General features: G+C 32.3%; 1 protein-coding gene across 1 annotated transcript in view; it reads left to right on the top strand.

Moving 5' to 3' along the window:
• LOTGIDRAFT_230254 (hypothetical protein) overlaps window positions 1-16,132 on the top strand; it is a gene marked incomplete at its 5' end in the record, with an annotated part of 30,290 nt that overhangs the window by 13,968 nt on the left and 190 nt on the right. Inside the window, 34 exons of the mRNA XM_009047210.1 lie at window positions 253-357; window positions 638-790; window positions 1,155-1,302; window positions 1,480-1,529; window positions 1,833-1,929; window positions 2,199-2,304; window positions 2,638-2,740; window positions 3,006-3,121; window positions 3,485-3,566; window positions 3,796-3,978; window positions 4,209-4,279; window positions 4,859-5,211; window positions 6,162-6,244; window positions 6,542-6,772; window positions 7,139-7,276; window positions 7,666-7,795; window positions 8,155-8,300; window positions 8,641-8,817; window positions 9,007-9,157; window positions 9,456-9,598; window positions 10,302-10,406; window positions 11,003-11,158; window positions 11,342-11,545; window positions 11,860-12,072; window positions 12,505-12,720; window positions 12,979-13,068; window positions 13,331-13,446; window positions 13,672-13,846; window positions 14,213-14,286; window positions 14,469-14,583; window positions 14,839-15,051; window positions 15,299-15,346; window positions 15,536-15,967; window positions 16,024-16,129. Of these exons, the coding sequence (XP_009045458.1) occupies window positions 253-357; window positions 638-790; window positions 1,155-1,302; window positions 1,480-1,529; window positions 1,833-1,929; window positions 2,199-2,304; window positions 2,638-2,740; window positions 3,006-3,121; window positions 3,485-3,566; window positions 3,796-3,978; window positions 4,209-4,279; window positions 4,859-5,211; window positions 6,162-6,244; window positions 6,542-6,772; window positions 7,139-7,276; window positions 7,666-7,795; window positions 8,155-8,300; window positions 8,641-8,817; window positions 9,007-9,157; window positions 9,456-9,598; window positions 10,302-10,406; window positions 11,003-11,158; window positions 11,342-11,545; window positions 11,860-12,072; window positions 12,505-12,720; window positions 12,979-13,068; window positions 13,331-13,446; window positions 13,672-13,846; window positions 14,213-14,286; window positions 14,469-14,583; window positions 14,839-15,051; window positions 15,299-15,346; window positions 15,536-15,673 (4,629 nt within the window). The 3' untranslated portion in view covers window positions 15,674-15,967; window positions 16,024-16,129. The remainder of the gene's footprint in view (window positions 1-252; window positions 358-637; window positions 791-1,154; window positions 1,303-1,479; window positions 1,530-1,832; window positions 1,930-2,198; window positions 2,305-2,637; window positions 2,741-3,005; window positions 3,122-3,484; window positions 3,567-3,795; window positions 3,979-4,208; window positions 4,280-4,858; window positions 5,212-6,161; window positions 6,245-6,541; window positions 6,773-7,138; window positions 7,277-7,665; window positions 7,796-8,154; window positions 8,301-8,640; window positions 8,818-9,006; window positions 9,158-9,455; window positions 9,599-10,301; window positions 10,407-11,002; window positions 11,159-11,341; window positions 11,546-11,859; window positions 12,073-12,504; window positions 12,721-12,978; window positions 13,069-13,330; window positions 13,447-13,671; window positions 13,847-14,212; window positions 14,287-14,468; window positions 14,584-14,838; window positions 15,052-15,298; window positions 15,347-15,535; window positions 15,968-16,023; window positions 16,130-16,132) is intronic.

Below are 16,132 nucleotides of genomic sequence, written 5' to 3'. Positions count from 1 at the left end.
CATATTGCATCCAGAATGAGGTTCATAACGCAAACAAAAGTTACGTGGTGTCATTTCAGTAAAATCGCCACGTTGATGTTTTCAAAGCCTCCTTTTCTATCCTAGTAACTCAAAAGTTGTTAAGCATTTTAATGATACTGAGAAAAGGCAGTTTTAAGGACTATAAGGGAAGTAACTCTTGTTAAAAGGGAACTATTCAGACCACAATATGACAGTTTCTCATTATTATTCTATAAATAATTATTTTTCCAGGGTTTTGTAAAGATAGCTAGATGGAGTGATTTAAATTACTGGGCTTTAAAACAATCAACAGAGAAAACACACAGAACAGTTCATAAATATTCTAAAAAATACCAGGTAGGCTATAGTTTTGAGAAATTAATCAAATCAGTTGACACTTGACCTCAAAACCAGTCACTTTCATGTAAAAGATGTTTTAAAAACGGCAGCCTGGGGATGGTATGCTCATCCTTCTGGAAAATCTTATGTCTTTCAGAGGATTTATAAGCAATTTGTACTATTGGATCTCGGAAGGTCTTCTTAAAGCGATTGTATCTGTAGCTCAGGTACACATATAGTCTTTGAACTGGTTCTTCCATGTGTAACAATATCATATATTCATATAATCAATTCCTAGATGGTACTGAATCAACCAATAACCAAACTACTAGGAGAAAAGGGAGATAACCTATCTATGATGACGTCTGGCAGTGGAGCGTTATCTAAAGGAGGTGTGTTATGTGATAGACTAGAGGTTTACAGACAGACTGTTTATACACAAAAATTACGGGTAAGTTTCTTCTTGGAACTCTGATCTTTCAAACTTCCAACACTCCTACAGCAGGTCATCAATCTAGGTGCTTGCTAACTAAGTGCGATGTTTATTTTTGATACATCAGCAGATAAGTTTCTGTGTGTAATTGCAGGGACTGAATGCAATATCTACTTGTTCAAACTTCAATATAACTTCTATTTAACATTCCTGAGGTTGGAATAGCCAGCATAAGACGGACACCTAATGGATGGATGCCAATTTGTTGCACTGCTTAAAATAGACACCTCTGTAGGAAACTATAGTGAATAAATCTTTTTGTTGTTTGAAAACATTTAATGTCTAGTATTGTCTTTACAAATAATATCAATCTTTTTTAAAGCATGATAAATCTGAAGTTGATGATAAAACTCTGAGTTCTCTACAACAAAGATTACCCATATTAATACCTAAACTATGTAAACACTGGAAAACTGTGGTGAAATCTTTACCTTATACACAGACACTGAAAGGACTGGATGAATTTACAGGTAGGTCTTTGGTATAGAAATACATTTTGTCCAGTCTCATCCATATTACCATGAGCATGATATATGTTTGCTTGCTAACTGCTCTATGGTTTAATTAATATACTGATTTTTAAGAAAATTATATGCATACATTTTGAATAGATTAGAAAATATTTAAAACATCAATTTATATTTTAGGTGATGTTATTGAAACAGTACATGAACTACAACAAGCTGAAGTTAGCACTGTAAGTAACTACTATGACATTATGACTTGAAAAAAATATCTAATTCTTCAAAGGGGACAATCAAATGAGGTCATGTATGAATCAGGCTGTACATGACAGATTCCTGACAGTTGGCATTTGAAAATCTGGAGCAGAAAAGTGGGAAATAAAGCCCCAAGTTGTTACTATTGTGAAAAAAAAAAAAAGTTTTACTACAATTCTGTACTTTTGGTTTCACATTTGGAAAGAATGTTGTGTTACTAGAAAATAGTTAAAAGACACAGCGGAAAGCTTTTATTTTGACATTCTTTTCAATTTTTTCAGGGTGATGACAAAGAAAAGCAGAAATCAGCTGCCAAATTTCTTAATTTAAGAAAAAGAAAATCTTTAGCTGAACTTTTCAAATATCTTACCAAAATGGGTAGGTTTTTTTTTTCTTTTGGTACTCAGAAGCACTGACTATGGCAATTTTGGCTTAGTTATGATATATATTTTATTTAATTGATAAGCTGCTGTTATGCTTCTGTCACACATGTGCTTGTTTGCTACATAGACTACAGTTTATGTGAACTACCAATGGATAGTTTGAAATAGCAAAAGAAAGTGGCAAGTTACCTCAACTGCAGTACATTTTCATGTTCATCACTGCATATCATTGCCTATTTTATAAAGTAAATATTTTTTTTCTAGGTCTATCCTATCGTAAAGGGTTGATACTTGATGATCTAACTAAACAAGATAATTCTCTCTCACTTCAACCATTAGATATTACAGTAGCTAAATCACACTATCAATTGTAAGTATAAACTTACTTTCTCTAGCTTATTTCTAGAAGGTTTTTTTCTCATTGAATATTGAATAACAGTGATATGCACTTCAGAAAATGGACAGACACAGCGTGATTCCTTAATACACAATTCTTTCAGATCCTAGATTGGAAGACCTTATTGAGGTTCAACATTGTTTGTTAGAAAATACTTGCCATGGCTTTAGAAGGATATCTTGAATCTACACCACGTTATCAATCAAGTATTCAACTAAAAGCATTTTTCATTGTTCCACTCTGTTGCTTGATTGGTTTGTTATATAATATGATATGTGAATTATTTTGTAATATTATATATTATAGGAGTGAAGTATTGGCCAGTCAATGGGAAAATTGTCAGAATTATTTCTATAGATGTATAACTCGTAAAGCTCAGTTAGAACAGGCTGTTATACAACCTGCACAGGTTGGTTTGTTAATTTTTCAAAGTAGTTTTTCAGGGCTACAATTCTTAAATGTTTTTTGAAGAAACTTTTGGAATTGTGTTGCATTTAGGTACTGGGTTAGCTTTTAACATTAGTAATAAAACACAAGGAGGAACACAATCAACTAGGCATTCATTAAGGGAGACAACTCTTGATATACCCTTGATATTCTAAGACCACAATATGACATAAATAAATCTGGGATTAACATGTTACAATTCTTGAAACAGAATGATCTTTTTTCAGGATTTAGGATTAGGAAATGTAGAAAGATGTCGAGGATTCTCTCATCATCTTCATCATTTATTTACACAACAACGTCATGAGCTGGGAGAAACATTTACCAGTTTCCTACAAATTAGGTAGGATACTTTATCATTACATTCAAAATAATCAGTGATAACTATACATTTTCAACTTCCTTCAAAATAAACTGTTGTGATATCTTGAAATATTTGACTCCAATTAAATCACTGTGTTAGCTTGCCATTCAGCTGTTCGGAAGTAGTCGTGGAATATAATAATATGATGCAGAAGATCTATACCTTTCTGAGACTAAAACCATAAGTATGCAATGTAACAATTTGAGTATGTAATGAAATGTTTATAGCCCAGGAGATGACAATCAAAAGTGAGGCAAAACCAACTTAGTTCTAAATATATAAAACATGAGCTGAAATCATGATGTGTTCACATTGATTATGTATTAATATGATTTTATCCAGAAAATTTACCAATGAAATTAAAAGATTAAAGAAAGAAGATGGATTCAGTTTACCATCTCAATTTCAAGTACAGTATTGGTTGGTAAGTCAAGTTAGATATTTGTCTTTTGTCTTTATATGAATTGGATTTTCTTACTTAATATGTTAAAAAAATGATCTAATAGCCTTATATTCTTTAAATTCTTTCAAAGGTAAACTTATAGAAGAAAGTCATACCCAGTTTGATTTATGACAAATATTTGAATTTAGATTATTAGCTGGAGACCTTGTGGAAATTGGTTTTTTTCTAACTTTGATCATTTCATTTCTAGGGAAGAGTTAAAAATCTGTGTATTCAGTTATTGGAAGGTTTAAACCAGTATAATATATTACTACAATCCTGTCCTACACCATCAACTAGTACTAGTATTCTACCAGATATAACCCAGTTATCCCCCTTGTCTAATATTAAATATGGTGATACGATGTGGCTACAAACATCAGAGAAAATTCAGGTAAATGAACTTTCGAATTTTCTCAATAAAGTAATGTTTTAATGTTGTTCTCGACCCATCCTTGAGGTTTGTTCACCTATCAATGGAAATTAAATAGTCTAGAATCAACTGGTAGTGGAATCATGTACTCTCTTTGCATCAAGGTATATGTAAATCTCTACCATGAGAAGTAGACAAGGACCAAATTCCTCCACCATCTGTGAGTTCTTTATTTATTGTATTTATTTCAGAGTATAATTTCTAGAACTGAAACAGAATACAAAAAATTAATGAAATTATCACAGAAACATTTCCTTTTATGGTATGTATATTATTTAGCTTTAGAAACAACATAAAGTTTTTCTGAATGGACTTAAAAACTGGAGCTTTATGTTCAGCTTGCTGTACTGGTTAATGTTTCTTCAAGTGTTGGTAATCAGAAAAGAATATAGACAAATTGATAAAAAACTTATTTTTTGTGTAATTCATGCCATTGCTTGCTCAATATTTTTCACAAAATGCCAGATTGTGCCCTGTCCAAACTTTAAGCATCTTATGATTTGTATATAAAATGTTGCCCAATCTGGCTAGATTAAACTTCTGTTTTATTGTTGTTTCATATTATGGATTATATACAATTTATAATAAGACAGAAACACAATATGCAATTTTGAATTACCATTTTTCTAGCATTAGCTTTGACCTCTGACATCAAAATCTAAAATCATAACATACTGTTTGCCCAAAACAATAAGTATTGTGGTATTGTCACTATCAAGGCAGGGTGTGATTATCCTTCAAGAAAACCATAGGCCACTCTTTTGAAATCTGTGCACATGAAATCACACTTATTATCCCTTAAATTTGATATTGCTAATTCTATGGGATCTTAATTTTTTAGGGAGGATGTAAAATTGATAGAAGGAACATCTCAGAAAGTGAAAAATTTCAGTGATACATTAACAGAAATAACGGTGCTATTTACTGACCCTATAGACAATACAGACTGTGCTTTGAACACGCCCCTTAATATTCTTATTGGGAGTATAACTAATTGTATTGGTGAGGTAGAGGAATGGGCTGGACAATCTAGAGATAGGACTGACAGTGAGGCGGAGTCTAGTGACATGATGGACAATGGGGAGGAGTCAGGTGTTATGATTGACAGTCTTATAGAAACTGTACTTCTAGTGGTTCAAAAACTTCTATCTAAACATCCAGTGGTGGAAAAGAAAACAGAAGAAGAGGAAGAAGGTAAGCATCCAGACTCAAATTTCAGTGCAATTTCACGTGTACTGCGATATACCAATATATTTCCAGGTTAACGGTAATGCAGGGTGTGCATTATATTCGAAATTATACAGTATACAGTAATGATGTGGAACATCAAGTCATGAATTTGTTTTTTGCTAAGGCCAAACAAAATAAATAGTCTGTTTTACAGGCCTTTTTTTTCAAACATCAAAAATCAGGGCGAGACGGCCAATTAATTATTTATAAGCCCTTTTTTAGATTTTCAACTGGAATAAACCAGAGGGAGAAAAAGTATTTATTATTTATTACCACAAATTTAATGTACATTTAATATTAAAGCAACAACCAGGCATTTTTGGGCCTGTAAAACAGACTATTTATTTTGTATCGCATAACAAAATTCTATTATGAAAAGGCCATTTTGTGTTTCATATGAGCAATTAAGCATGGCCGTATATTGGTTTCAAATAGTTGATATTGGATTAAGGATGTATGTAGATTGGTTGAGCAGGGTGATACTTTAGTATTTTATTTTATTGCATTCTTTGACAAGGTCTGCATTCTGCATCTGTTCTAGAGAGTCCACATAAGTATTGACATTAGTTTGTTTTTATCTCAATGGAAGAGAATGCCAGTCCCTCATGCTATATCATGTTATTATGATAAAAGTTAAGAAAGGCTGGTTAGAGAAATCTTGTCTGAGATTTTTAATTTGGGAATGTTTCTAACATTTCCTTAAATCAAAGACAAAACACTAGAAAAGCATCTTCTAAATTCTAGAAATATATCATTGCTTTGCTATGTTTTTATTTGATTATGTTGATTACTATGGCTAACTTTGCTCATATGCCTTAAGTTGGTTATGGAAGGTTGACTTATACTTCCAAAGTAGTTCTCCTGCAGTATGAGTTCTTTTGAAATAAAACTTGTTTTGAATGTCTATTTTCTAGAAGAAGAATTAGAAGATGGATATATTGTAAAAGGATTGTTAGAAAATTTAAAATTTGATATCACAGAAATTAAAACTAAACAAGTAAGTATAGCTGTATTTTTTATTGTGCAGAATGCATTTTGGCAGCGGAATTCAGCAAGCTATATTAACTATTCAGGAATGCTTCATGTGGTGTCAAGGCAACAAACATCTTTCATCAAGATTCACATTGTCCATATTGCAAAAAGACATTTTAGAAAGGCTTGTTTAATTTTTTGAAATTTTAATTCTGGTACTTATTTTAAGTTGGTTCTCACTGCTCTGTATTTAAAGATTTAGATTGTATGGTTGTTGAACCAGTAAATATAATGTAGATTATGATTAAATTATTAATTTCAGATTTCGACAATGATAATGAGTATAATAGAGAAGACAATGTTATATTTTGAGAATGAAGATACTGTATCTAATGGTGAAACTAGTATGAAGTTATTATTAAGATGTCTACCCCTGTTAGAAAGATATTGTGATATAACAGAATATTTCTTAGCTCATGTTATCTGTTCTCATCGATGTTGTGGTAAATTATTATCAGTGTTGTTAGCTTTGTTTACAGAGCTTGCCATGAAGGTAAGTTTGAATTAATTAATTATTTATATATAATATATTTTGACATCTTTACTGTCAGAAATTGTAGGGTCAGGGTCAATCTTACGCCCTGGCTCGCTATATTGAATGTCATCGAAATGATCACAGAAATGGTCAATATGGAACTTAAGTCAGTGAGCTGTCTGTGATGCAGGTCAGAGGAGCTGACATGGAAAAAGTTACAGAAGTGGCTCATGTGGTACGGGTTCTCTATGTTAGAGATCCTTGACAGTTGGAAATCCAGGAGGAATTTAAGAATGAATGAAGCTGTTGTGACATGGTAGTTGGTCTTAATGTAAAGATTCAATTTACTCACTGTATTAAATGAGTATTAATATTGTATTCAAGGGATTCTGTGTACCACCAGAGTTAAGTGATGAAATGGAACAGGAAGGAGCTACAGAGTTTAAAGATATTGAACAGGGTGGTCTAGGGGAGGGAGAAGGGGTGAAAGATGTCAGTGATCAGATTGAAACAGAAGATCAGGTAATCTTTCTTTTAAATAAGTCTACAGTGGCAGAAAGTAGAATGATAATGTCCAACTTATTAATTTGTAATCAAACAAGGATGAGGAAGTTTAGAAGAGTTCCTAGGTAGATTCCCTTCTGCTACCACTTTCAACTACGTACATGCAATTCTCTATTATATAAGGAAGAAATTGGTTATTACTTGATATTTTGCAATAGAATGTAAAGCAATGTGGCATTAATTTCATTGAAGATAGACGCTGAAGTTGCAGATACCGTTTCTCACAAAAAGATTATTTGCATTGAGTATGAAATTTTACATGAGATGTTGTAAGATGTTTCGTACAAAATATTATAGCAAATTTGTGCGATGAGATAATTCAAGCATTGAAACTGTGTCCATTACAGTTAGATGATACACGAAGAGCTGGTGAAGAGAAGAAAGAAGACAATGATCATCAAGATATACCAGCAGAAGATAATGCTATAGAAATGTCTGAAGATTTTGAAGGGAAACCACAAGACATGAATCAAGAAGGTCTGTATCTTGTCATCAACTGCGGTAATGAACAGGGTGTAGCACAGTAAGGTTGGAGTGTTGGAATGGTGTCATTTGCTTTGACATACTGAATAAATGGTGGTTGTGGGTTGTAAATTTACTCCAGTCAACCCATCTGTAAATGGGAAGCCTTGAGAACAGTCAATGCCAAATGCCAAGCCTTCCAAACTCCATTGTGTCTGCTGAATATCACCCTTTGATATGAATCAATATAGATTTTATTCAGACTTGCTAGGTACTAAATTAATTCAATTTGAAATTCTCACATTAAGATGTAACATGTGATTTAAAAATTTTAATGATGAATGTGCACTTATATATCCTTCTGTTTCTATCAGAAGAAGAAGATAAAGACAAGAATGATGATGATAATGATGATGATGATGAATTAGATAAAGAAATGGGAGATATTGAAGATCAAGAAACAGATAAATTAGATGAACAACTGTGGGGTAGTGATGAAGAGGAAGACAATGAAAGTGATGTAAGTCTGTCTGCCTTTTTAGAATTCTATTCTCTTTTATGTCAGAAAGCCAGATTGTGCCCTGTCCAAACTTTAAGCATGTTATATTTTATATATAAAATGTTGCCCAATCTGGCTAGATCATACTCTGTTCTAGAAGTAGTTATGTTTGTGAATTTAAATGTTCATAAATTTAATATTTTAACAGAAACAAATTAATTAACAATTAATGCAGGGCTATCGATTAAAACAATGTAAACATACATTATTAAGCAAATTGTGCAAGCTTAAGCTGATAGGAGTCTATTACCAATACTTAACCCTCTTCTATCCTAACGTATCTCTGATCTATTCTATTTAGGAAAAACCGAAAGAAGAGACAGGACCAGGAGATGGAGAAAAGGAAGAAAGTGAATTAGTAGCTAAAGATGATAATTTAGATAAATCTCAAGATAAAGATGATAAACAGAATGATAAACAACAAGGAGAAGAAGAAGAACAGAAAGATGAAATAAATGAAATGGACGATATTGAAGAGGTCAGGCTTTTAATTTGTAATTTGATCTGTAATTGCTCTAGTCAAATGGGTAAAACTACTAAACTAACTGTCTAATGAAGGAAGGTCTAAACCCAGCTCATGTTTCCTGTTGGTGGGCAAACAGTACAACACTTGACAAATTCTGTTTCGAAATGTTCAAGATGATTGACCATATGTTTGACTTTTCAGGAGGGATATAATGATGACAAGATTGATGCCAATCAAGGAGATAGTAAGGAACCGGAAGCACAGCCTGAAACTATGGACCTACCAGAAGATTTAAACCTAGATGCTGAGGAGGCAGGGGAGAAAGAGGAAGAGACAGAAATGGATGATCCTGGTTAGTTTAGATATTGATTGTTGGCATATTGTAATATTGTGGTCTGAAAATATCAAGTCTGTATTGAGTAACCTTCCTTGGGTCTGAATAAGGATGTGTGTTTGTTTAAGCAGCATTGGGCTCCATTTAAGTCTTACTTGTATAGCTTGAATTACTATTTTAGGGTCTAATCTACTTCAAAATTTATTGCACTGTTGTTGTTTACATCGAATCATTCCAAATATGTGACTGTATTTTGACGTTTGGTATATGTGCACAATTTCTTAGGTTGATCATATCCTATATCATATGATTTTAGCTGAAGGTAAAGAAGATGGAAATGAAGATGAAGAAGGTACAGAAGATGTTGATAAATTAAAAGATAAAGAAGAAAAAGAAGAGGAAGGTAAAGATGAAAATCAGGAATCAGAGAAAAATGATGCCAATGAAGATGGAGCTGAGGTAAGTATATTCTGACCACAGGGCTATTGTATCTCCAGAACAAATCACTAAGTTAAAATTTCAACCCCAGAAGTTTTTGTCAATGCCAGATTGTGCCCTGTCCAAACTTTAAGCATGTTATATTTTATATATAAAATGTTGCCCAATCTGGCTAGATCAGACTTGACATTTTCCACTGTAAGATCTATATATATAGGAGTTATTGTGATGACAATGTGAACAGGTTTAACTATCAAACTACATGTAGCTTGAACATTGAAATACATGAAAATACATTATATATATCCACATGCAGTCATATGTGATAGCAGGCCCGTAGCCAGCCAAGGGTGCCAGGGGGCGAAATTTTCTTAGGGGGGGCCTGGCTTCCTCTAGCTACGGGCCTGTGTGATAAACTTCTAAATGAGAAAAGCTAGTACAATAGAAACATGATTCAGTTTCTTACCATTACCAGGAAAGTTGGTGTGTTATTGAGGTTTAGATATGAGGACTGTAAGAGCCATGTAGCTTAGGTGAGGTTACTCACACAGCAGAATCCAGAAGTTGGCAGAAACCGCATTCTACATTATGGAGACACTTGACTCAAGTTTATGGACAAGATCTCATCTTGTGCTGTTCATGAAGAAAAAACTTTGATGCTCATTGAACAGGCATGAGGAAGACAGGAGACTTAATCTAAATGAATGAATCATTGATATTTTAGGAAGAAGAAAAGAAAGAAGAAAATGGTGGAGAAGAAAATAAAGATAATGATAATGAAGAGAGAGAAGATGATGAAGGTCAAGGTGATGCAGGTTTTACAGCTGATGTAAGTATAGTCTAACTAATTACTTGTCAGTAATGTTAGTCAAATAATCTGATTTTGAAAATGCATCCAGTCTTTCGTGAAGGACAAAAATTTAGTTTAAAAAGTTAGTTCTTCACAATATTGGTTCCCTATAGCTGGAAATAAATCAAAATCAAGTGGGTGTTAATTGTGCTTGTTATTATTTGGCCACCATTTGATATTTTAACCCCATAAAATGCCAGATTGTGCCCTGTCCAAACTTTAAGCATCTTATATTTTATATATAAAATGTTGCCCAATCTGGCTAGAGAAATAAACTGTTAGAATTTTAAAGATTTTGATTTTATCATGATCTTCAATGACAGTATTACAATTGATTCTTCAGACAATTAACCCTGGGATCATTGAATTCTTACATATGTTTTGTTTGTTTCGTGGAGTAATCATGATTTGTTACTCAGGAATTTAAAAAAAATATTTGCCTGAAATAAGGAATATAGTCATAGATATTTTGCATTGCCATAAAATACAGCTTGATATCATTATAATCATGTTGTTTAAAATCTTATTGTTGATATAGAAAAAAAATATCCAAACTTTATTAATGTCAATCACAGGATGAGAAAATTGAAGAGGAAGAAGATAAAGGTATAGAAGAAGAGAAGAATGATAAAATGGACACCCAGGGTCAAACACAACATGATGATACTAATATAGAAAATAGTGATACAGCTCAGGACCAGGCTAGTCAAGCGGATAATGAACAACAAGAGGTTAGGTGTGACTCTCTCTCTCTCTCTCTTACATTCAAATTTTGAAATATTAAATATCATTGTAGACCTGCTATTTTAACAATGACTAGAAAAATACAACTATAACAAATCCTCTGACAGAATATATTACCCCTTACCCATTTAGGTCTATATTTGATGATATTTTGTAAATTATGTTTATAGAAAGTTGGAAGTGGAATGGCTGATACACAACAAGATGATGGACATGAAGGTGAACAGTCATCAGAAGTGACTCAAGGCTCTAATGAGAAAAAGAAGGAAATGAAAAGACAGCCTGGTAAATCAAGAGAAGATCGTAGTCTTGGATCTCCAGACCAGTCTTATCAAAGGTTAAAGACTACAGAAGAAACACATCCTGAAGATGAGGTAAAGATGCAGTGTTTCTTATCTCCATAGTAAATTCAGCAATTTATTTGTTTGTAAGACAGTTAGGTATCAGGTTTGAAACATATTCAATTAAAGACATTTCTGATGACATGATCAGTTCTTTTGATTATGCCTTCCCATAACACTTAACTTATCTTTCTTAGTATAGTGTTACAATAGATTTATAGGAGTAAAAGCTTGCAAACTGACTCTGCACCAACTCTAATGAAAAAATTATTGTCTTGAGTAATTTTCAGCACCAAGGAAAGATAATCTTGAATAACCTTGCATATTAATGTATATTTTGTCAACAGGAAGAAGAAAGTGGACAAGAGAAGAAAGAAGGGGAATTATATGAACACATCAAAGACTCTAAATCCCACCACGACGCTCAGACACTGGATGTTGCTAATGATGATACTGAGGAACAGATGATTCCCAATAAAGATCAGGAGGAAGTTAAAGATGATGATGATGAACCTATGGAGGATGTTAAACCTTTAGATGATGAAGTTGATAATAAAGAGGTTAGTTTTAATATGGTTGATGATTTATTTTCAATACTTGTAATTTCTGTAAATAGTGAACAGATCATGATAATGATTGAACCTCAAATTTGTTGAATCCACATACATGAAATATATGGAGCATCTAAATCCCAGATTTACATGAGTCAATCTATAGAAACTGATGTCAAATTAATTTGAAAGAATCAAATGAAAACTTAGCTCTGTCCTAGACAGTCACATGTAGTAGATTTTTGTAGATTCGTTCAATCAATATACTCTTTCTCTTTGAAGTGTTGAGCCATTTGGCTGGTTGTGTCATTGAAAGTGACATATTAAAAATATTGAAATACTTGGTCGGTTGGGTTGATTTTTGTGGATGAATGTTGTTAGGCCCCTTTACAATAGTTGACTATATGTGTGTCTAATTATTTGGTTTTTTCTTTTATTTAGCAAGAAGAAGAGATAGAAAAGAAAGAAGCTAATAAAGTGAAAGGTAAGAAATTAGCTAATGATAAAATGGAGGACATGAAGATAGACCAGGATGAAGAAATGGAAGAGAGAGAGAAAGTAGAAATAAGTGGTGAACGAATATTAACGATGACAGCCAATAGAGGTCCGACTTCTACTATACATACAGCAGTAGAACATCTTCATATGGATAATGGGGTATGGCTTGTTATAACTAAATAAAAAAAGAAGTATCGATACTTCTATTTCTAAAAAAAAAAACAAAAAAACAAAAGATCAATAATCTTTTATTTTCTCATATTTGGAAACTGTCTGTTGTAATGTTATTTCTAAATAAATATTATCAGCTACATAGACTCTCTTAAATGGGACACCAAGTTGATAAATCCTGTTGCAAAGTGTCATTAGTTTTCCGTTAAACACTTACACTGTAATTAAGATTATGTTTCTTTTCAGCCAAGTGAAATAGATGTAGAGAAAATTCGAGCTGATTTAGAAGAAAATGTTAATCTCTGGTCTCACCAGTCTTTAACAACACCTGAACAGGTAACAAGAAGTATTCAGTTTATCTTGCAATCATCCTTCAGAGAATACATATTGAATTTGAATTCTCTAGAAACTGTTCAGAACTCACCAATTGAGCATCCGGAATATATGGATATTTGAAATTTCTGTTGATCATCCATCATTGTCCATATCATATCTGCTATCAATTTTAGTTCACAATAGTTAACTGATCACTTAGATAATTAAAACAGGAAGACATAATTGAATTGATAATTTACAGTAAGTAATATATATCTTGTAGATGGTGGAAGCAAGTTCAGCTTGGCAAAGATATGAAGCTATAACATCAGGCCTGTCTCAAGAACTCTGTGAACAACTCAGATTAATACTAGAACCATCTCAAGCTACCCAATTAAAGTAAGTAATATCACCCTCAAAAAATAATCAAGTAAAAAGAAGTTTTTTGCATAATTTTTTAAAAATTTGACTTTTTCTGGTGAAAGCAATTTTTGCAGTTATTTATTTAAGTTTATTAACTAAGCAAAACTTTTAAAATGGACAAATGGTGTGGATGCCACAAATCATGGAATGTTGCTTCTAAACATTGCTTAGCTTTTAATACTGATTTATTTATTATTATAGAGGAGATTATAGAACTGGTAAAAGATTAAACATGAGAAAAGTAATACCGTATATAGCTAGTCAGTTTAGAAAAGATAAAATATGGTTAAGACGTAGTAAACCTAGTAAGAGACAGTATCAGATAATGTTAGCTATAGATGATTCTTCTAGTATGTTAGATAATCATTCTAAACAGGTACTTTAATTCTTACTTTTTATTTTACTGTCAAATAAGACAGAATAAGACATACCCAGTAATAGAATTTGCATTCTACAAAAATTGTGCTATAAATGGGTTATTTTAACTGTGCTTGAGATATCAACAAGAAAACAATAAACTTTCTTTAGTGTTTGCTGGTACCTTTTGTTGGAAACATGAGCCTTAAAGCATCTTAATCAATAGGTACGAATTGGGGTATATCTATTTGGAGTTTACATTGATTATAATTTTGATACAGGGAACCACATCTTGATCATGAATTTTAGGATATTTAATTTTGTACAGCAAACAAAATGGAATAATTTATATCCCTCTATTTAATGAATGTTTTTTTAATTTCAGTTAGCGTTTGAGTCTTTAGCTCTGATATCCAATGCTTTAACTTTACTAGAAGCTGGTGATTTAGCTGTAACAAGGTAAAGTTTAATTAGTATTTTTTCCTTACAATAACTTTGTTTTGTTATATTCTGAAATGGAAACATCTATAAGTATAATATGTAGAAATACTTAAATATTAAAATGAAGTTAATTTGCACACTCAGGCAGACTTAGTCATATAAGATGTGGTATCATTGGTATAGCAATTTTGTCATTACAGTTTTGGTGAAAGTGTAAAGGTACTCCACTCTTTTACTGATCAGTTTTCCAGTCAATCTGGTGCTAATATTCTACATCAATTTACCTTTGAACAGAAGAAAACTAAAATAGCACAGGTAATCTATGATAATTTCTTTTTGATCCATTAAGATTTAGAATAGTTGGCCTACTTGTTTTGGAAGATCTCATGGTTCACTAACAATGGTTATATTGTGCTTTGAATTTGCTCTTTAACAAGAAGCCATATTGATTCAGCACATTTCCAGTTGCTTTTGACACATCCTTTGTTACATGATCATGGCTGTAAAGTTATCTTCTGAGCGGCAATATTTATGGTTCGCTCTATAATGCTCAGTGGCTTACTGTTTCAGCTTCTACAACAAGCAACATCTTTAATGATAGATGGTAGAAGTAGACAACATGGTATAGTGGGGAATCCTGAAACCTCCCAGTTACTATTAATAGTATCAGATGGTAGAGGGCTATTCTCAGAAGGAATGGAAGCTGTGAAGTCTGCTGTCAGGAAAGCAAGAGAAGCCAATATATTTCTAGTCTTTGTAATAATTGATAATCCAGAAAACAAGGTTCGTTTCTTTCTTTATCATGATAATTTAAAAGAGCCCACATCAGCTCAAAAACAAAAAACTAGAAAGGGGTTAAGTTCCCAATAATTAAACCTGAATTTATGAGCATAACATACTCATAGGTCTAAAGTAAAACAAGTTTAATGTGCGAAGAACTTGACTAAACTTTTATTGAAAGATATTGACCAATTACAAAAGTATTTATATTGTGGATTCTATAAAGATTGTTAATATTGATGTTTTATAGGATTCCATATTAGATATTCGAGTTCCCATATTTAAAGGACCAGGAAAGGTAAATAATTTGTGATAAATTCCTATTCAGATAATCATTAAGACAAATAATGTAAGACAATGTATACTCACAATTCCAGGATATCTGATTGCTCTGTGGTTTATTTCATTTTTTGCTTTGCAAATGAAGATCAAACTTGGATTTTTTTCAACAAAATGCAAATAAAGAGATTAATCTTTTTCTTTGCAGTTACCAGAAATCAAGAGTTATATGGAACAGTTCCCATTTCCATTCTATATAATATTACGTGATATAAACTCTTTACCTATTACATTAAGTGATGCTTTAAGACAGTGGTTTGAATTAGTGACCGCTGCTGACCGATGATAATAAAGTTATTGAGGAATAATGAAGTCATTTTGTGACAATCTGTGTCGGCTGACGGCTACTGAATTTGAATTTGTCATTGTGTCCTAAGAATTTCATATTATAAAGGGAGGTAACTACATTTATTGATGTCATTTTGTGATGAAATGTTGTCTGTAGCCAATAAACTGGCAGCTGCTAACTGATGGTTATATAATTATTAAAAAATTTCATTGGCCAATATAATAAACTGTTGTCTGTAGACAGCTGCTGAAAAATTTAATTCTATTTAATACTCTCCGAAGAATCGACAGAGAGGTTTCCGCGGAGAGCAAAAAGAATACACCCATTGTGGATAAAGATTTTCATTGGCTAAAGGGAGATAACTGTGTTTATTAATGTCATTTTGAGATGAACTGTTGTCTGTAGCCCTAAGTTGTAAATTTGTTTCTGAATAATTCTAAAAAAGAACTGTTATTG

This window comes from Lottia gigantea (assembly GCF_000327385.1).
Source record: "Lottia gigantea unplaced genomic scaffold LOTGIsca_11, whole genome shotgun sequence".
NCBI classification, from domain to species: domain Eukaryota; kingdom Metazoa; phylum Mollusca; class Gastropoda; family Lottiidae; genus Lottia; species Lottia gigantea.
The sequence above is the reverse complement of the archived record's forward strand: the minus strand, read 5'-3'. Positions and strand labels throughout refer to the sequence as shown.